Source organism: Brugia malayi (assembly GCF_000002995.4).
Source record: "Brugia malayi strain FR3 genome assembly, contig: Bm_v4_Chr4_scaffold_001, whole genome shotgun sequence".
NCBI lineage: Eukaryota > Metazoa > Nematoda > Chromadorea > Rhabditida > Onchocercidae > Brugia > Brugia malayi.
In genome coordinates, this window is record NW_025062478.1 from 11830492 (window position 1) to 11852936 (window position 22445).

General features: G+C 25.0%; 3 protein-coding genes across 4 annotated transcripts; 2 read left to right on the forward strand and 1 right to left on the reverse strand.

The window, feature by feature from the left end:
- Positions 1 to 1875: 1875 nt before the first annotated feature.
- Bm7312 lies at positions 1876 to 6121 on the forward strand (the record flags this gene model as incomplete). 2 transcript variants are annotated; one of them, XM_043082493.1, is made up of 8 exons in its annotated part: positions 1876 to 2030; positions 2469 to 2547; positions 3725 to 3827; positions 4720 to 4844; positions 5079 to 5198; positions 5399 to 5475; positions 5670 to 5790; positions 5984 to 6121. In XM_043082493.1, 8 exons carry the CDS (start codon positions 1876 to 1878, stop codon positions 6119 to 6121), a joined length of 918 nt encoding a protein of 305 aa, XP_042938427.1. The 2 variants fall into 2 exon arrangements, with proteins under 2 accessions (XP_042938427.1, XP_042938428.1); XM_043082494.1 differs by having other exon boundaries at positions 5692 to 5790; positions 5984 to 6071.
- A 4377-nt stretch (positions 6122 to 10498) lies between these two features.
- Bm3383 (Uncharacterized protein) lies at positions 10499 to 15556 on the forward strand (the record flags this gene model as incomplete). The annotated part of the gene is made up of 11 exons (XM_043082495.1): positions 10499 to 10645; positions 11062 to 11232; positions 11483 to 11571; positions 11775 to 11889; positions 11995 to 12124; positions 12425 to 12532; positions 12688 to 12909; positions 13208 to 13392; positions 14000 to 14144; positions 14548 to 14680; positions 15376 to 15556. 11 exons carry the CDS (start codon positions 10499 to 10501, stop codon positions 15554 to 15556), a joined length of 1626 nt encoding a protein of 541 aa, XP_042938429.1.
- Positions 15557 to 16563: 1007 nt separating this feature from the next.
- Bm8502 (Uncharacterized protein) lies at positions 16564 to 20411 on the reverse strand (the record flags this gene model as incomplete). The annotated part of the gene is made up of 10 exons (XM_043082496.1): positions 16564 to 16728; positions 17162 to 17293; positions 17509 to 17677; positions 17940 to 18028; positions 18310 to 18402; positions 18816 to 18911; positions 19294 to 19470; positions 19723 to 19821; positions 19997 to 20092; positions 20223 to 20411. The coding sequence occupies 10 exons, from the start codon at positions 20409 to 20411 to the stop codon at positions 16564 to 16566; spliced, it is 1305 nt and encodes a 434-aa protein (XP_042938430.1).
- Positions 20412 to 22445: the final 2034 nt, after the last annotated feature.

Consider the following 22445-nt stretch of genomic DNA (forward strand, 5'->3'; position numbering starts at 1 on the left):
CATCTGTTTATTATTTTCATGTGTGTTGTATTTTTATATTTGAGTTGATTTAATGATGCATATTCACTGACTGTTGGTTAATAACATTACCGAATTTCTTTTCCAGTCAGCATAAGATTTAATTATTTGTTTATTCATTGCTTTTCATTACTACTTACTTTGTGCTGTATTACATTTATTTTCATTGTATGAAGTATAAAATGTTATCATTCTGAAAGGTTTATTACTGTGAAATTCTGCACATTTCTGTTTGTTTTTTTTTTCTTGCTTTTCAACATTGAACATTTGTCCAATTTTTTTTTTTTTTTTTTTAATTGAAACTTCCGAGCATTGTTTCCTTATATATATAATCTGAAGAAGTTACAATCGCAAAGAAACTCTTAAAGATATATTTACTTACATTAGTGGTATTATTCCGATTTACAATATGCCTTCTTTTTTTTAACTTTAGTGAATTGATCGATTGTGAGGGTAGTGTTTGTGATGATGGATTAGCAGTGACCGTGGTGTAGTTTTGGATTTGAAATTATGATGGTTGGTATTTTTGATTGGTGATTTAACACGAAATATATCAGTATCTTTGAATAGAAATTTCTGAAATGTTCGGCGCGAAGTTCTGGAGAAAGGGTTAAATGAGGTCAAAGATAGCAGACTTGAGGTTTTTCGTTTCCTAACAATTAGTAATTTCGTGATATAAACCGATGACAAATTTGGTTGATACTCGTAAATAATTAAAAATCATTATCTCATAAATTATGGGAAATTCATAGATGTACACATTTCTGTGATATAATTTTTTCAGAAATCACTTTCAACTGTTTTCATACTCCTAATATACAAATCAATAAATCATGCTACTAACAGTGAGCGAATCAAATATAACTTCAACTTCTGTATGTCAGCGATCGTTTATGACTTAATTTACCACAAATAGTAAGTTTCTTTGTTTGAATGTTTTTCGTGAAATTTACTATTATGCTCCTACCGTAACCATCGCTTTTCTTTGTGTTGGTTTCATTAAAAGGATTCCGTCATCGTAAATCATTTGTCCTTTGAGTGATGAGAAAGCGAAGACAGGAAATAGCATAAATGTATTGTTAATCTTAGTCTATCGCTCAGTTAATTTCTCTCCGATTTAAAGTGCTTGGTCGTGTATCAAATCAGCTGTTTAATAAGAATTAAAATCAGTGCCACAATGTGGGAATATGATTGATTAGGTACTGTAGTAGGAATTGTTGGTTGTTCCATCTTGTTAATCATTGTTAAATTATGTTAGAGCGTGAGATTGCTCTGTTACTGGAATTATGCTAAGCATTATCTCATATGTGTTGTGGTCTTTTGATATCATGCAGGCTTAAGGTTGAAAGCTTAAGGTCGACATGTGTATAGTTGACTCGGTTAGTTTCTCATTTTTGGTATTGTTTGTGTATCTTTATCATTACTTTGTGTTGAAAGATAGCACTTACATTAAGTTTTCATCCGAAGAGAGAAGAAGTAGTAAATCTTTTTGAATGAAAAAACGCAGAAGCTGAATTGTTGTTAGTTACTCTTATGAAAGCGATCATGGAATCGCGGTAATATTTTGAGATGAGATAGCAGTTATTGATATTATTGTGTTGGATTTTACAGACAGTGCATAAAGGAACTAGATTCTCTTTAAAAGCATTGTAGATGCGGTCAAAATTGTTCAAAAGATTTAAGATATGACACGAAGTCATGAAATGTTGTACATACTAAGATTAATTTCATGCCAATATTAGGAAACCTGAATGATTTCTGTCACTTATATTATTGAATATTTCTTTAATCGGCGAATTTCAGATTTATTTTTAATTTTTGCTTATGCTTATGCTTTTGTGATTTCTGATATTTCTGATGGCTGCAGTGGTACATTCCAAAAAGGAGGAACAAGATCTGTGGGCACAACAGTTTAGTATGGTGCCTATGGCAATGGAATTTTGGGATTTCTTATATCAAACGTACGGTATAGAACGACATATGACATATTTCAACCAAGAAGATCCAAACAGGTTGAATCCTTGTCTTTTCCTTTTATCTTTTTTTTTTTTCGGGTTAACATCAAGTTTTTCATGCAGTAATTTCTTGCTAGATATTTTAATCGAATCACAAGTACACAATTTGAATCAGCGGAGTTTCGATTTCCATAAAAGTTGAAGCTTTATATAATAAGGCAAATTTAGCCAATAGTTTTGCTCGTTGTGTACTTCTTAAGATGGAGGAACATATGTACCAATCAGTTAAGTATCGAAACAATGGAGTCATAAATCGTCGACCATTTAAAAACTGCTATGTTTCTTGATACAGTAATTAATTTTATGGCCAATGAACAATAAGATGATATCATTGTCCCCATGATTAATTCGCTTTATATAATTTGTTCATCGAAGTCAATAAAATATAATTCTTCATCATGATTTTTAACAGTTCTATTCATTATTTTATTTCAGAATGTACTTCATCACTCATGGCAAGCTAAATTATATTGATCTATCCAGAATTAACCCAAATTTTTCAAGAACGTTTGAAGTAAATGTTATACCTTATTTACTTACTGCCTGAATTTTCTTTTTTTTTTATTGTAGACAGAAGGATTTTGTTTTCTGGAGGATTCTTGTCTGTTTGAGAATATTATATGTGACTTAATGATCTTCGCTATGAATAGTGAAATTTAGTTCAAGAAATTTAAAAAATGATTAGTCGTTTATATATGAAACATATTTAGCGCCATCCGAATATGAAAAGTGGGCCACGTAATTGGCTTTTCAAAGAAAGCTTCATTTAAGTTACTTATTCTTACATTTACATAATTGTAGTTATAAGCTTAGATTTGTTTTCTTTTGATGTGAGTAACTTGATACTAGTATCTCATTCTTTCCTGGTAGCCCGTGCTTTGTTTTCCAATTATGACAGTGATATCTTTCTTATCTTGAGAGATTATTTCTATATTTTGATAGCATCTTTTACCTGGGATTAGGTCTAACATTAAAATTTTCTCGTTTTTTCTTTTTCTTTCAATAATGGATATTTACTAGTGTGATATTTTCTGCACAACGGTATGGTTTGTTTGTGCAACGTATAAATAATTCAAATATTTTTGAATGTTATAGATACGATAGGCAAATGTATAAGGGATGCAATGAGTAGTTAATTTTGAAATAAGCAAATGTGTGATATCACGGTGATAGAGAAAAGATGAAATTAGATGTGCTTTGTAACAAAATAGGATCTGATTGAGTAGTCTGTAGAGCCGAAAAAGGAATGCCTTTCAGAGAAGGCGGTGTTTGAAACCATTCTTTATTTTGTTAAGATAGAGAATATCGCTAATCCAAGTATAGAATAGAAATGAAATGGTTAGTAAAGATCTCTCTTTACATAGTAAGAGTTGGAGTTCATATATTTATTAACAAATTGTAAAATTCTTGATAATGCAAATGAGTATTGGATAAAAGATTTCTTAATTGAAGTATTTATTTAGGAATTATTGAGATAAAGCAATCTCTAATATTACGGATCTAATGCAAATTTATTTCAGTGTATTATATTCAGTCTTTCCAACATACTTGTCGTTTTTTTTTTTTTTTTTTTTTTTTCCTTTCTTACCGTAAAATTTAATTCAGATATTTGAAAAAAAATTATTTTAAAACGATGTTGAGATGAACTTTAATTGAGATCTTTTTAGATTATCAATTTTTGTAAGTTTCAGAAGCGCAGTCTTGCCCCGTCTGAAGACAGCAAAAGACCTATACGTCCATGCAAATCTGTTTGGCAAGCCTTAACGGATGTGGAACGTAAAGAGTTTCAAAAGGGTAAGCCATCTACTGCTAGAATATTGTAGGTGGCATTTTTTATTTCTACTTTATTGCTATTAAATTGGAAATGTTTATAAATTCAAGGATCCTTAGTGTTCGCAACCAGATAGGATGTCTTATCATTGGTATGAATATTTCATTGACGGGATGATATTTTTGGTAGATATGACAGATAGGTTAGTGTAATATATTCCTATGTTTTGTTGGATTTTTTTTTTATTGGAAGAGGGAAAGAGAAATCGGAAGTCATTAAAAAGTTAAAGCTGTTTGACTTTTGTGTTATATTCAATTAATGTCTTATGGATTTATTGATTGTAGAGGCAGGGAAATTGCATTAGGTCAAAGGAGCACAATAAGAAAGATTACATCCTTCCATTACCGTAACCTCCTTGTCTTGCATTAATTTGTTGCTTAGTTTTTTCTACAAGGTCATTAATTATCCGCTGATGTTGACTGCCGATAATGTAAGCAAAAGAAAAAAAGGGGCAAAGCTAAATTTGTTTATATTCAGCGAATAGTGCGAATCATAGTGAGGCCATAAAAAGGTGCCATAAAAAATGAGGCAGGACTAAGTTTTCAAGAAAATTTTCTATTCCTCTCTAATAATTATAATTATAAAAGAAATTATGGCAGCACATTCAAATTTTCGGTTTTATAAGTTATCGACACTCAGTGATATACATCATTGCATCGTTCGTTTTGGTGTCTCTTCTGTAAATTCTATCGTTGAATCGAAAGATGACTTTCCATCCTCATATGATTTTCATTTTCGAATAGACTATAGATGAATTCTTAATTAAATGCTCATTCAGCTATTAGTAATATTGCATTTCGATTAGGCCTATTACATCACAATCTGCAATTGTGTGTTTTCACACTTTCATTCCAGAACGTTCGAAGAAGAGATCTTACAAAACATCTTTATGTAAAACATTCCGAGAGACAAAAAAATGTGTTTATGGAGACGCATGCATTTTTGCACATGGTGAGAGGGAACTTCGTCTGCCACCTCAGGTAAAGTGAAGAGCTTATTGAGAATTTGGAAAGTTTTGAGATGAATTTGGATAATTTAGACATGACATCTGGTAAGTTCAAGGTTATGTGGTTTTATCTGATAATAAGTGATAGAAATCTCCTGATATATTTGCAATCATGATAGTTATTCAGGTAATGGTGTAAGGTACCTGAAGTATGACATTGAGAAATTCGTGTAGCACTTGATATTTTTTTTTTGTTTTTGTTTTGTAGATTCATCCGAAATACAAAACTCAGTTGTGCAGAAATTTTAGCAAATGGAATTATTGTCCCTATGGAGCCAAATGCCTATTTATTCATGAACGTTCCTACGAAAATGTGGACTTCACTAACGTGATGCATAATTTTTGCTTTTTTCTATTATTCATCTATAACTTTGATTTTGTTCCATTTATTGGAATAAATTTAGGTGAATTCAACTAGACAATAAGTTGATCAATTAAGTCATTGAAGTATTTCACTTAAGAAAATTTGATCAATTGATCCTAGATTTATCGACCGCTTTTTTAAATAAATTTACATTAAAGTTGCAGATAAGAACGGATGATTCAGCAAGTATCAATAATTTTTCGTACGCAAATAGCTTTGATGTGGAACAAATGAATACAAAGTGATTATTAATTTATTGATCTTTGAAACCTCTCGCAACTCGCAACTTATCTTTTTGAAACCTCTCGCAACTTATCTTTTCTCATAGTCAAGATTATAGAGTAATTTTAGGTGCAAAAAGAGCATAAGTTATCTACATGCATACTTTCTTATAATTCCTTCTATCACATTCATACATAATTCCGTGTTTTTCAGTAATAAATGTATAAACCCACAGGTTAGCTTCGGAAAATCTGCACAGTTTGCTGAAAAGGATGGCTTCTGTCACTCTGCAACAAGCGCTAGTTTCAATAGAGCAGAAAATATGGGACATTCTGTATAATTTTTTTCACATTATATATCATGTTTTAAAATTTATTTTAGTAATTTTGATTGGGTTTAATCGATAATTCAATTTCACAAAGGAGCATTATTCTAAAAAGTTCAATTTTATAATAATGTAAACTATTTATACTTATTGTCGTTAGTTTGTATTCATATAAAATATATTGAAAGCATTTCATTTTTAGACAGTCAAAAATCAATTTCCTGAGAATATTGCATATGGAGATCGGTCAATGGATTATGCTGCTACGATTGCGATTAACAATGTTTTAGATAATAACGGTATTATCGAGCAACTTAGTGAACAACTCAGTAATGTGTAGGTCCATAATCTTTTAGAAGTTTATCCATAATCTTTTCTGAAACATAAATTTTTAAATATCTCTATGCCAAGGATGATATTACTTGAGGTTTGGTTTCCTTTCATTCTTTTAAAAAACGGAAGAATGTTATCGTTTAGGACGGAATGGTTGTGTGGACATAGGATTAAAATTTTATAGGAATGGAATTTAGGCAAAAGAAAATTGTTATAGGAAAATGATGGATAGTAACTATATGTTTTCGCAGTTATCTTGCTCCAGAAAATAATTCAGTTGATCTTAAATCCAGGATATTCGAGTTTATCACTTATTAAAACGATTTTATTTTTAAAATATCATAAGATATTGACAATGTTTCTTTATGATTTCATCACTGTTTTCTTACCATTTTAGGGAGAGTTCTGTTGCTTTTCTTATTTATTTTATTGATTGGAATTATATTAAATGCTATCTCATGTAATTTCATCTCCTCTATTTCATTGTTGTGTATTAAAGATGTGTAATTAAGGAATGATATTCATTATTTTAGTTATCTTTTATATGTCTGCTTTTCTGTAATGCTTATGCATATAGATTCCTGTTTGTTTTTTTTTTTTTCTATGAACATTATCATGAATTGTAAGATGTAATTTTTTATAATCATAGGTAAATATTTCACAGAAATAATTTTCAGAGCATTCTAATGAAGTAATTTTAGAAAAATCTAATTCATAAAAAAAAAAAGGTAAAGGTAGTATTTGAAAATAATACTGAAAGAGGATTAGGTTAAGATGAGCTTTTGGATAAAATAAAATTTTTAAAGCATTCCTTTTTTGCTCTATTTTGATTTTCACTTACAGTAATGTTTAGCTGTTGAAGTTAATCTATTAAACATTCACAGAACAACAATTGTGAATTGTTTGTTATTGTGTTCGGGGATTTTATTTTTATTTTTTCAAATTTTTTTTTGTAATAATTATCTGTTTGGTTTGGTAATTAGGATGATTGATTGGTTAATTGTATGGTAACAACAGTATAGCGCTATGATTTGTTTTCAACTATGATCTTCAAACTACACAATGAAAAATAGATGAAATGTTCATTTGAAATGGGAATTACATTAATTGCAATTGAATCTTCAAATAATATTTTTTTTTTCACTTTAGTTTTTGTTTTTAACAAAAAATTGGAAAGATTTAATTGGGATTTTATGTTTAATATTTGAAGAAGAAAACGGTTTATCAAAAGGGAAACAGTTGTCTGTTCAATGTAATAACAGAATGAAAAGTAAGACATAAGGCGAAGAAGAAAGTCTGATGAAATGTAAAAAGTGGCGAATTAAAAAGCGATCGATCTAAATCGTAGAGAATGTACAACTGAAATGAAATTAACATTTGTAAAAAAGAATTTATATTTCCTTTTTTTTTTTTTTTCTGAAAATCGAGGAGGTTTCAGTCATTAATAAATGTTTAAATCTAAATACTGATTAAATTTCAAATAAAATCGAACAAGTTCTTTGCAATTTTTTCATTTTATTTTTACAAAAGTATGAGAATCAAAAAAGTAAGAATTGATTAAATAAAAAAACGGAAAAATGTGATTGCAGTGATCAATCACAATGATACTGAGTGGTTGATTGTGTTTGTGATATGCTAGGAATTCAGATGATCGATTAAGTAAGTTATCATTGTTTGAAATTCACAAAAATATATCCTTAGAATAAAGTATTGAAAGTTTAAAACCTTTTTTTTTTCTTTTAAAAGAGTTAAAAAAGAACGATTTGTAGTTACTCAAATATAGAAATTTTGTGTGTACCAAATTTCAAAATTACTTTCAATTCTACTTCCTGCGAAACAGAATTTCTCTTTTTTAAATTATAAATTTACTTTCCTTTTTTTTTTTTTTTTTTTTTTTTTTTTGTAAACCGCATTGTCAGTGTTTTAAAATAAATAATATTATTCAGGTAGTAATAATTAGTTCATCAATTTGATTATAGGAAATTACTGCAATTCTCTTTTTATTTCATCAATTTTTTTTTTTTATTTTACAATTTATAAAATTTTAATTTCAATTTGTATCCTTTATACTTTTTGCAATTTACTAACTATTTTAATAAAAAATGCACAAAATCATAATTTACATTTGATATACATTTAATAGTTTGCCTTTTTTCCATTCTTTTTTCAGTTAAAAAACGAAAAAATTTATATACTAAATAAGAATTATTTGAATTTGTTAAATGTTTCAAAATTTTTTGTAAATTTAAACTAAATTTTTCTCCTAAAATGTTACATCTTGTTTTGGAATAAGAAAAAAACTACATTTTCTTAGTCATATCTAGAAGTAATTAATCTATCTTTTTCGTTTTTCTTTTTCCATTTCTGGTTTTCATAACCAGTTGCTAAGCAAATGATTTAAAATAACAAAAAATATTTCTGTTTATGGAACAAGTTCTTTTTCCCTCACTTATATCATTTTTTCAGAATTATTATCGTGTATGCGTGATAAATATTTAGAAATCTTGTTTTAGAAAGTATTAATTACTCAAATATATAAAATAATCAAATCATTAATTTAAATATTTCATACAAATTCAATTCGTCTTACAAAATCTTTTTTTCTTCATTACAATTTCAATTTTTGATTTTTATTAGATAAACATTTTTTTTTTTTTTTTAATAAAAATTGAACTTTTATTTTATGCATTTATCAATTTATGTGCTTCCATAGGTTAATAATTAAAAATTTTTCACGGCTATTGATTAGTCCATTTTTGCTTTGCTTTTCTTATTTTTTTTTTTTTGATAAAATTTGATTAATGTGAAATATATTTTACTATAACAACATTATATGATTATTTATCCAAATTATGCAAATAAGATAGTGATAAAAGAATGATAGAAAAAATAGATATCAACGAAAAAATAAATAAATAAATAAAAATTTAATTTAGAAATTTTGCTTCATGTATTTTAACCTGAATATGATGATAAAGAGTGAAATTATAATTTTGATTGTTTAAAAATTCTATTTCATTTCATTTGAACAAGTTTTATGACAAATTAATAATCAAATGATACAAACAAGTTTTATGACAAATTAATAAACAAACATTATTTGTTGTAATGAATTACTTCGATATTGCCTAAATTAACAGGTTATTTTATCCATCATTGCTGATTATTTTTGATTGTTATCAACGACAAATCTATTTTTAATTTATTTATCATTATCAGTTCCATTGTTATAAAACTATTGATTTGTTGCCCATTTCATGATATTATTATTGATCTATTTGATAACAACAAATCACTGTTTGTATGTGTCTGTATGTGTGTATGGTATTGCTATAATATTAATGATTATTAATCGTGATAACAATTTAGGATTATCATTTTTAGTTCTATTTTAATTTTGTATAAAAAATAAGAAATATAAAAAAGGAAATGAAAAGATAAGATTATTCGTTTATCTTTTCTATAATCAAAAATTTATTAATTTTTGTTATAGTGAAGAAAAAAGGAAAACAACACTTATTCTCTATTATTTGTTATATTTACCTATTATTGGCTTTTTTCCTTCTTTTTTCTATTATTTTTTTTTTTCAAATTTGAAATAAAATTAATTTTTCGCAAATTCTTTTTTTTTTTTTTTTGAAACACTTTAATTATTTTAAATTTAATTGTTAAACTAGCAAATTTATTAACTGGTAAATTGAAAGAAGTTAAATTGCTAAATTTAATGATGCATTTTAATATTTATTTAAAAAAAAAAAAACATTTTTTTTCCTATTTTATATTAACGATTTGTGTATATTCTTAATATTTAACAATTAAATTCACATTTTCAAAAAAAAAAAAAAAAACCATTTTTTCAATTATTACTTTTTTTTTTGGAGTAATTTAATTCAATTATTACTTTTTTTTTTGGAATAATTGAGAAATAAAAATGGAAGAAGCAAGGACATTATATTATTGTATAAAATTAATATATCAAAAAATGGTTACACCCTCTGTCGTAAATATTTCTTTCTTTCATTTTTTTTCCCTCTCTCTCTCTCTCTCTCTCTCTCTCTGTTTTTTTTTTCTTTTTCAATTGCGTTGATTTTTAAAATGTGTTAATTCATTGCTTATTCTTTAAAATTAAAAAAAGAAGTCAATCATCTCTTTTGTCCTTTTTTTTTTTTTTTTTTTCCCCTTTGTCCTTTGTCTTTTTGTATAAATGAAAATCAAAAAATTTAATTGATAAAATTTCAATTTTTTTCATACAAACAATTTTTTTGGTACAATGTTTAAATGAATTAATTTAATTTAATTCATTAATTCATTTTATTTATTTTAGATCATTATTTGTTCTTTCTTTTTTTTTTTTTTTTTTTTTAAATTTTTTTTTCAGTTTAAAATGATACAATTAAATGAGAGATGTAAATTTGTTAAAACGAGAAGTGGTATTGTTGAAGGTAAACAGTTGCATTGTAATAAAGGTTCTATTAATGTTTTCCTTGGTATTCCATATGCAAAACCACCAACGGGTGAGCGTCGATTCAAGGTTAATTGAAATTGTAATCTTTAATCTTTTTTAAAATTTCATTTTAGTTTCATTTTCAGTTAAACTTTTAAAAATGTTTAGTGCTTAAAAAAAATCTTTTTTCATTCTTTTTTTTTTTTTTATGTTTTTTTTTTTTTTAAAAATGTATTTAGATAATAACTTTGTATAATTATAGTTGTGTAATTTTTGTTTTCTATTAATTCAATTATAGTTACAATTAAAATATTGCTAAATTATTTGAAATAAATAATTCCTCAGAAAAGAATGTATTTGAATTGAGATGAATTAAATTAGATTAATTAAAATTAAAATTTCAATTAATTCTTTTTTTTTTTGCTTTTTTTTAGTTTTTTTTTTTTTTTTTTAAATTCATAAATCCTAGAATAAATTGAAATCTACATAATATATTATTTTAGAAACCTGAAATAATTACACCATGGACTGGCATTATGAAATGCAAACAATATCGAAGCCGAGCACCTCAAAAAGATTTTTTTTGGGATCGAATAGATTTACGTGTTGGCAAGAATGAAGATTGTCTTTATTTGAATATTATCACACCGGGATGGAAGCCACAACCTGAATTTGTAAGCCATATCCTGATAATTAATTAATTAATTAATACGATGTAATAGGACAATATTTCTTGGTAAAATTAAGTACTCATATTTGCATAACTTGAATTTTATTAATTTTAAATTTAAATGAAATATGATTAATAATTTTAATTGAGCTTATTTAATTTCAAATTGTTTTAAATTTTGATTCAACATTTTCAAAGTTTTCTTTTTTTTTTTTTTTTTTTAATGGAATTTTTTTAATATTATTGTTATTCAGAAGAGCGGTTTTCCGGTAATGTTTTACATTCACGGTGGTGGTTATATGATCGATTCAGCTGTAAAATATCATTACTCGAAAATTGCTAAGTGATAAAATTTATTTGAAAATTCTTAAACGAAACCAAATAAACAATCATTTAAGCGAAATCACATTTTTTATTTCTTATTATAAAAGAAAACAGCGTTTTTTTTTTTTTTTTTTTTTTTCCAAAACATTTATTATCTGTTAATTGTAGTATTAAATTTAACTGAGCAATTTAAATTCTACGATTTTCACTGATTTCTTTTAGACTTTTAGTATCTAAGGATGTTATTGTTGTAACAATTCAATATCGCCTTGGCTTTCTTGGTTTTTTTACTACTAATGATGAGATTTGCCCGGGTAATTTTGGCATTTGGGATCAGGTTTTACCTTTTTCTTTCTTTGTCATATATTGTTTTAAAGCAAATAAAAATTTTAATTACTTAACAAATTTAATTGAAAACTAGACATATGGAGTAACTTTTTAGATTATGGCCTTAAAATGGATAAAAGAGAATATCGAATATTTTGGCGGTGATTCGGATCGAATTACTGTTATTGGCCAAAGTGCTGGTGCTGCATCTGCTGATCTATTAGCTTTGTCACCTTATAGCCGAGGTTTGTCACATTTTACATATCTTAGCAAATATTTATTTAACTTTAAAAATGAAATATTTTTATAAAATCATGAAATGAGTTATTTTAGTTATAAGAAATGCGAATATCCATTGAATTGTTAAAATCAATTAATTTTTTATATTTCACACGACAAATTATTCATTTTCATTTTAATAATTAATTTAAAAGAATATTAAATCGATTCCTGGATTTAGAGATTTTAAAAATTCAATCGATATATCTTATCTGTTTATGTTCATTGTCAACAATTTCATTTTTAGGGTTAAATGAATTTTTCAGATCTCTTCAAGCAAATCATATTATTGGGCGGTAATGCCGAATGTTCCTGGGCAGTATCAGATGCTAAAACTGTAAGCGATTATTGTCATCAAAAAGCTCGAAAATTAGGTTGGCAAGGCAAGAAATTTGTTATTCCTTCTTACCTCTATTAACTTTATCATATAATTTAGCAAAACAAACATTGAAATACATCTTTTAATAGTTTTAATGTAAAATTTTTTTTGCTAAAAAAATTTGATATGACATTTTACACTTTATTTCAGGCACTGATAATGCAAAAATGATAAAATTTTTGCGTAAATTACCCGCTTCAAAATTTGCTTCGAGATTAATTGGTAACAAAGATTTATTTACCACTGGTCGTTTACCATTAGCACCGATTATTGATGGTGATTTATTGCCGTGTCCCATTACTGAACTTCGAAAACAATCACCCACAAAATCTTCCATTGTTGGTCTAACCGAAGATGAAGGCTTACTTTTTGGTTAAGACTTACTCTCCCCCTTTTTTTTTTTTTTTAAACGATGTACAATAAATGCAAGAATTATCTAATTAACAGTTATACGTATCACTTGAGTTAATAATCTAATTAAGAATTATAATTAGGAATAACACATGCTTCATTTGCTATCAGATTTATTGGCAAAAAGATACAAATCAGTCATATTATTGGCCATCTAATTAGGTTGACAAAAACATTCGTTGACAAAGGTCATTTTTTATTTTTCAATCTGATACTGTGTTCTACTGAAAAGAGTTTTTTTTTTCAATCGAAATTTTAGCAGCAATCGGTCGATTGGCATGTGATATGGATGATGTTAAGATGGGAATTGAACTGATAAAGAATAGCATGAAAGGAAGTGAAATTGATGCTGAAGAAGTGATCAGTGAAATTTACTTAAATCGTGATAACAAATGTGACAGTGCTAACAACAGTCGTCGAAATGTCCAACGAGCATTTATTGACGTGACGTGCAAGCTCTTTTTATTTTCTAATTTTTAAATTATTAAATATTCCTATAATATATTTAATTAAATATATAAACAAAATCAATGAATTAAACAAATAGATTAAACATTGAAATAATTAATGCTTGAAATTTAAACTAATAAAAGTAACTGAATGTATATCTTAGAAATTTCAGGTAAATTTTTCTAAAACTAAAATATGAACTGGAAAAGTATGATAGATGAGATTAATTAGGACTTTTATTGTCAATATTTTAAATCTATAGCTAATTGTTTTTGTAAAATGCGCTATTAAAGTTTAGTCTGAGATTGAAAAATAATACTTATTTATTTTCATTTTTTTTTTTTTTTTTGCATTCAATAAATGCAGTAAATTTGATAATTTTAATTCAAATTTTAATCATACATATTACTTCGATCATTTGTTAACAAATTATTGATTAGTCGATTCATATCATCACAATTTCTCGATACTTATTATTGCATTAGCAGTAATTGTCAGTGAAAATGAAAATGTTAAGCATATAATTGTAAAAGCAATTTGTACTTGAGAATTATAAAATTAAATTGGTAATTTAATCGGAAATTAAATATGCTAATTGCAGATGCTTGGCGATTTAACTAGTAATTATGGGACACAATTATATGTGGATAAATTAGTTGAACGAGGTGAAACTGTTTATATGTATTCATTAGAGCATTGTAATCCGGCTTGTTATGGCTTACTCAACTTTTATCTTCCATTCAAAAGTTTGTTCCGGTTTTTAAAATTTTTAAATTTCATAAATGAGTATGGTTGTAAATGATTTTATTAATAGTACAATTAGAAAATTATCTCTTTAAAAGTTCAATAAATTTTTTATATTATAATTCATTCAAAAATTAATAATACTTGAATATAATAATAAATATAATAATGAATACAAATATTCATGTATATTTGCTGCTTTTCATTTATTCCTAATTAATTAAATTATTCATATATTTTAATACTTGAATTGTTGAATGTATTTTGATGCTTTTTTTTTTTCTTCGAGATAAAACTATTAATGTTTGTTGTAGATAATAATTATTTATTATTATTATTATCTAATTAATTTCTTTTTTTATTTCTATTTGAAATAAAATTAATTTTAATATAATTCAATTTTAGCAGCTACACATGGAGTAGATTTAATTTATTTATTGGATGCTAACATTTTCTTATCACCATTTTTTAAAACAACAACTGATAAGCAAACTACACATTTCTTGACGCAATCGATAGCTAATTTTATTAAATATCGGTTAGTGAAACTCATTTTTATCATTTGTTGTTTCATTTCTTTTGCACTTTTAAAAAATTAAAAAAATTTAAAATCTTTTAAAATATATATAAAAAAAAGAAAATATTAAGTGTACATTGTTTATTATTAATCATCTTTTTCATATTTGCTATTGATAAAATAAAATAAAGTGATAATTACAATTTATGAATGCTTCAATCCTTTGCTTTCGACTTTATTAAAAAAATTTCATATTTTACTGAAAACTAAAATTTGTTCACTTCATCATTCAAATAAATTAAAAGCAAAAAGTTTTTTAAATACGTCTACTTTCTATAAAAATGAATAATCTCTTATTTGATCTTAATATGATAATTTCAATAATTATAATATATGTGATAGATGAAAAGTTGGAATTTTGATTTAGTTCAAATTAGATTATTAATTTAGTTAGGAATTCGAACATTCCATTTTTTTTTTTCTCAATATTATCTAATCATTTCAAAATTAATTTATCATATAATTATTAATATGAAATTTATTTCAAATAAAATAAATTTTAATACTACAGACAATTTGTTTTATATTTTATATGAATCATTGGATACATTCATAGATTATTTTGCTAATTCGATTTTAATTTATTTGAAATTAAATTCAAATTTTTAAAAATTTCTAGCAAATAATTCTTTTTTTTTTTTTCAAATTATTTTTAGTAATCCAAATATTATCAATGATAAAATGGATTATGCATTTCCATTTGTATGGAAACCGGTTACATTAGATAGTCATGAGCAGCATTTACGAATTGCGCACACTATCGAAATGCGCAATGAATTTAAAAATGGACGAATGAGGCAGTTAAAAAATATTTTTGGCAATTTAATCTTAAAATGAATAATTTGCTCATATATTTTAAAAGATTTAATTGTATTCGTTTTTTTCTTTTTTTGCTTTTATTATATGAAACTATTAATTAGTTATAATAAGTTGTATAGTTTAATTATTTATCATTTTCATTTACATGCATTGTATATGAAATAAATATTCAATCATTTCAAATATTTTCATATATTTAATGAAATTCTTAAACGAATCAAATATAATTGGAAATTTTAATAATATAAATATTTGTTCATAAAAAATAAGCATTGTTTTTTACATTCCTTATCATTTATTTATGACAGATCTATTAATTTTAACTGTTACATTCTGTTTTGTAATAATTAAAATAAAGCAACAATTTAAAAAAAAGTTTTGCAAAAAAAAAAAAAGAAAACTTTTTTGTGGGAAAAAAAATTACTTATGGAAGTAATTTTATAAAGTTTTTAGATTTAGATAGAATTAAAATATTTCATCTATTGCTACTAATCATTGTATTAGGCTTAGTTACATTGAAATATCATTGTTCTTACATTCCTTATCATTCATTTATGACGGATCTATCAATATGCAAATTTCATTTTGAATGTTTTGAAAACGATAAAAGAATTAGTGAATGTTTTTATTCATAAAAATTATTAATCTATCAAAATTTATCAAAGTTTCGTATCATATTTTTACAACAATAACATGTAATGAAACAATGTGATATGATATGATATGATATGATAAATACAACACAATACAATATGGTATGTCATAATGTATTTTATATTTTTGTTTTTAAAATAGTTTGTACGTATTTCAAAATATTTTAATAAATTATAAATTATTATTGGCTAACATTAATTGATTATGGTTAAAATTGTGATAATTAGAATTAACAATAATTTATTACGAGAAAAGATTAATATAAAATTGAAATAAAAAGAAAAAAAGTTTTTATTTTATTGAATAATAATAAAACAGAAATGAAATCATTTCAGAATGTAACCTTTGACTTCGTCGCATATATTTATTTATTACATCTTTTCGTGACATTCTTTCTCAATATCTGTTGCTGGCAAATGATCTTTCTGTGCAATGATAAATTCTTCCAAAGGACAAAGGTCAGATGTTAGTGGACATCCTCGTATGAAATGAGTTATTGATTGTGGTTCATCCGAATAAATATTTGAATAAAGAAACTGAAAGTATAATTAATTGAAATATGAGAGAATTGTTAAGCAAAATGAGGTCATATAATTCGGAATAAGTGAGAAAATACATAAGAAAAAATTGTTAATATAATTTTAATTTTTACTCGAAATTTTCTTTTTAAAATTTATCTCAATTTATTTTATCTGAACTAAACCAAATGTCTTCATAAAGCGGAGGAATTTTTGTTGACAAATAAAAATTGATCTGTTTGATATTATAATAATATTTTTTCATCTATTAAAAACAATTAACTAATGAAAGTGTCGTATCAATTTATTTTGGGAAAAAAAAAGAAAACCATTAAAAAATTTACATCTAAAATTCAGTTTATTTCTTATTTTTTCATTTTATTTTCAAACTTTAATTAGTAATTTTACAATTTGTTAATTTTTTCTCAATCAAATAACTTTAATGACAAACTTTGACGTAAGGTTGGTTATTAAATCGGTAAAGTTCGAAAAATACGGTAGCACCATATTGTGGATGATAGATGTCCATATTTTGAGAATTTATTCCTAATGCGACCAATAATGCGGAAATTGTCACATCATGCTATAATTTGACATTTTACTTCAAAAATTGAAAAGAGGTGAATTAATTTGTGAAATTTTTTACAGAAAAAAAGGTTCATTAAATTTGGAAATTTAAAAAATTAAAAGTCAAAATTTAAGTTTGAAAGTTGCAATTTTAATTTAGACCATAATTTATGGTTCGGTAGTTCAAATTTGCAGCTAAATTTTAAATTTAATACTGAATTTTAAATATACAGCGGATAATCCATAGAATTTGATACGTTTGTACCAAATACATTTGCTGCTATTATCATTTAAGCATTCCCATTTCTGTTGTAATTTATCAATGATACCATTCAATATGGCACCTCCACGTAATCGAATTAGTCTACCGCTTGAGCCAAAATATTTTGCATTTCCAAATCTTTAATCAATTTAACATTTTAAATTTTAAAATATTCTAAAAACAAACCAAAATTTTAAAGTTGTTAATGAGAGCTGTAATGAAATTGCAACAAGAAACTAAAATGTTGAATTTGAAAAAAAAAAAAAAAAAAATTCAGAAATTCAAAATTGCATCAAAATTACTATTTTAGTAATTTAACAAACAATTTTGGTAATATAACAAAAGAAAACTGTTAAATTTTGCAATGATAATAGGTAATTAATTAATTTTTTATATTTACCGATATTTTCGTATTTCAGTATACAAAGCTTTCATTTGTTCTTCAATCTCTTTTGTAAACCATTCTGGCAATTTCAAATTATGAAAACGCTGTAATTAAAAAAAAAAAAAAGCATAAACTATATATCCTGAAAGGTATCAAAAAAAAAAAGAAAAAAAGTGAAATTAAAAAATCGGAAATGTTATATCTTAGCAAAAAATGTAGTATTGATAAGAAATATTTGATATTTTGCCTATAAAATATCAGAATATTAATAAAATAATATTCTTCTTATTCAATTTGCATATTATAGTATTATTAAAGAAAAATGACTTTTAGAAAAATATATAAATCAATTAATTAATTAATTAAATACTAGTTTGATACTTACTTCAACTATTAAAGCATCAAAAATGAAATTGAAACTATCGTTCGGTTGAAGGTTTTGATAACCTGTCATATTCGACAAATATGCCAACAAATCCTTAATTTTATCATTTTATATATACATGCAAAATAATAAATGAAAAAAACTTGTGCAAAAGATTGTAATTTACAAAGAACACAATTCTGAAAAAAAAAATAATTAATTAATTAATTATGTAAGTATCCGTGAGTTTATTCAAAAAAAAAAACATAAAAAAGGAAAGAAATGAAAAAATAGCTGAAAAATAAAGAAAAAAAAAAAAAAACGAATTTAAATTAGAAAAATTAATAAATTGAAAAGTTAACAAATTCAAAAAGAAAAAGAAAAAAAAATTGAATTTAATTATGAGTAAAAATGAGATTACAATTGATCAAATACCGCCATTATTCATTATAATTCTTTTCTCTTTTATTTCAATTTTCTCTTGTCCTCACTGTCCCCACTTTGTCACATTTCAAAATCTAATTTACCTTGTATTTTGCTATCGTTTCACGAAAAACATTGCTTTCATATCCTTCGTTTTCCAGCAGTTCTGCTCGAATACAATGATAAAATGGATTACCTGTCTAGCATAGAATATACATGAATACTATTCAACCCATTTTAATTAATTCAAATTTTTAATTGCTCAGTAAAATTACTATTAGTAGTAATTTGCTTATTGTAATAGAAACTATTATTTGCATATTAACATAGTTGATATAGTCATAAAATTTGTTCATAATTCATAATTTGCATATTGTAGCAGGAATTACTTCATAATAACTTAATTGATATATAAATATTAAAGTACGTTAACATGCCAAAAAAGTTGAGCATGCAGCATGCAATGCAATACAATGTAATGCAATGCAATGCAAATTTGCCTCAAATAGAAACTATTAAATAAATTCATTTTTCCTATTTCAATTCGTTTTCCTGAATTATGACAAATACTGAAACACATACATGATCATGTTTAAGTTCAATCGTATGAATGGGTATTGGTATCCAACCGCGTGGCCAATTTACTTCATCACTTTCTTTTGGATAATCTTTTCCGGCAATTCCATTCGGAAACATTCCGGCTAAGACTGCCATTGCACTTGTAATAGTTCTATTAACATCTGTACTTCGAATATATATCTACAAGAAAAATTTTTCAAATTCAACTTTTCATAGTTTATTCATAGCATGAAGGATTAATTATTAATTTTGCCCCATTAAGTTTTTGTTTAATTTTAATTTCGCTAAATTAATTTTAATTAAATGAATGAATGAATGAAAGGATGTAAAGTGTAAATTTAAAATTTTTTCCTGTTTTTTTTTTTTTTTTTCTTTTTCTTATTTTTTTTTTTTCTAAACAAAAAAAAAAAAATTAATTTGATAAATTTACACCTCTTTATTGTAATAATTTTTTGATAGAAATGGTGACGTTGAATTGATGTATTGTTGATAGAAACGTTTTCCAACTTGAAATAGTTGTCGTATACCAATCTGTAAGAATGACAAAGAATTTTGCAAAAAAATTAAATTTTATACGAGAATATTTTAAAAATATTTTCAAAATATTTAATCATTGAAAATAATCCTTAAAAAATTATTTATTAATATTTTTTGCCATAAAAAAATGAAATAAAAAAAAAAAAAATAAAAACTTCTTTAAATTAACCTCGGTAAGTTCACCAATTCCGTTTGGCCATACCGTTTCATTGTACGGATCATTCGGATATATTATTAACGGTCCTCGATCACCATGTCTCCATAACTATCGTAATTAAAAATACAACTTATTTAAATTCTATTTAAAATATTTAAATTAAATATTGATTGATTAAAATTAAGAATAGCAAAATATATGTAATGAGAGAAAAAAAAAAGAAAACGGATACACTAACAGTATGAACGAAAATAAGTTCCGGTGATTCTTGTTTCGATTGATCAATCGTCGAGATTTCTCGAGTTAATGCATCGGTATGATTCATCACTATTTCTGTTCCTTTTTTCATATCCGATGAAGCATTTGAATCGATCCATTTCACAGCAAAACAATTGGAAATAATAAGGAAAATTAAAATAATTAGCATAAAGAATCTGAAAGAAAAGCAAAATTGCTTTATGATAAAACAAAATTGTTTATCAAATTATCATTTTTCTTTGTTATAACTTAACTTATAAAACAACTATTTAATTAATTGTTAACATTTTTTACTCTTTCCAAATTCAAATAAAACTGAATGCAGTGATAAAGTAGCACAAAATAACAACTAATATTGACAAAGGTTAACATCGATGATTGATTATTTTCAATCAATCACTTTGATCAGATTAGGAATGGTTATTAATTCCTAATGATAAGTTATCTCTGTTCTTTTTACTATTCAAAAGTTGAAACTTTTTACAAAAGTATCATTGTATTAAGTAAGTTTTTTTTTTTTTTTTTTTAATATAATTTTTTATGCTAAATTTATTGTTCCTTTGTAAATTGATCTATTTTGAACTAATCAAAGGGAGAAAATTCATTTAAATTTAATTTTTCTTTAATTTCATTTATTTGGTTTAAATAAACAATAATTAATGAATTGAAATGATAATATAATTTAATCATATGCAGATGAATTTAATAAATTCCAATATAATTTTTCAAAATTTAGCAGTGCATGAGAAAACGAAAACATAAAATAATATTAGTTAATCATATATAATTGATTTTGAATTTATTTGAAGGAGAAAAAAAAAAAAAAGGATTATATGAAATGCTATGAATAAGTTATTTTGTTAATTAGTAGTTCAAATTTTAAGGCTCAAAAAATTTAGATCAGATGATACAAGTGGATATAAAATTTCAGTAAAACTATACCGATTGACAAGATAAAATTTAAATTATGTTTAAATAAAAGTGAAAGACTGAATGAAAGAAAACGAAATTGTAAATTGAAAAAAAAATGAGAAACAAAGGACAAAAATTATCGAAATAACTCTGCTAATTTTATAAAATTGTCGAAAAAAAAAAGCTATAATTTATATTTCTTGGATTTTTTCTACGAAAAAGAAAAAACAAATGTGTTTTTCTCATTATGAGAAAACGATATTTTGTTTCTTTGAAATTAAAAATGTAATGAAGAAATTTTTAAATGAAGTTTTGAAGTATGTAATGAAATCGAATTTGTAATCAATGATATATTAGATGTCACCATAAATTCTATGGTGACAATGAGCCTTAAACATACGTTTTTCTTTCTTTGATTTAAAATACTGGAAAAAGAATAATGGAAAAGAAACACGTGATTACGAATAAAAGGGAGAACATGTCACATCACGTACGTCAAACTCCATCGAATATCACACTCAAAGATTGAGGTACGAGTTTCTTTACGATTTAGTTAACTGAATGAGAATGTAGAGAGAGTCACTTCTGATATACCCTAAAAAAGGATTGACATAAACAATTCCAGGGAATAGGTATCTTGCTAGAATAAGGATAAGTGGTGAAGAGAAATGATTTGATCCAATGTCAAATGAAAGTATTGACCTTAGAGGTCAAAGTCTCATCACTAAAATATATAGACAGATAAACATACAAATAGACATAATGGTATATTGGATTTTTATAAGAGTAGAAATTTATCCTACAATGATTACAAAGTGATCGCAGCGGTCAGTCGGTCAGCTGATTTTAGCTCTGAATTACCCATCCAATGATTATCACTATTATGAGTATCTTTTACTTATGATTCTGTCAAGCTGATATTGTTTGCGTTCGACTGCACTAATTTCAAATTTTTATTGGTGCAAAATTCAAGAAGCATTAATTTCTGTGTATCTATCATTATAAAAATATATTGCCATAAAGCTAAAATATTTTTCAATGCTAAATGTCATCTAAATGGCTCTTTTTGTCAATGTTATCAATAATTATAGCATTTACAGACGAAATTATACTAAAGATTAGAGACATTTCAATTGGTGTAAATGCAAATTTGAATTAAGTTAATCATCGATTCATTTATCATTTATTTATCACTTGCTTCTATTTAGCATCCTTCTTTGTTTCTCATAATTTTCATCCTGAAAAGCTTTGTATTTTTTTTTTGTACTATTTCGAGTTTCATCCGCTTCTG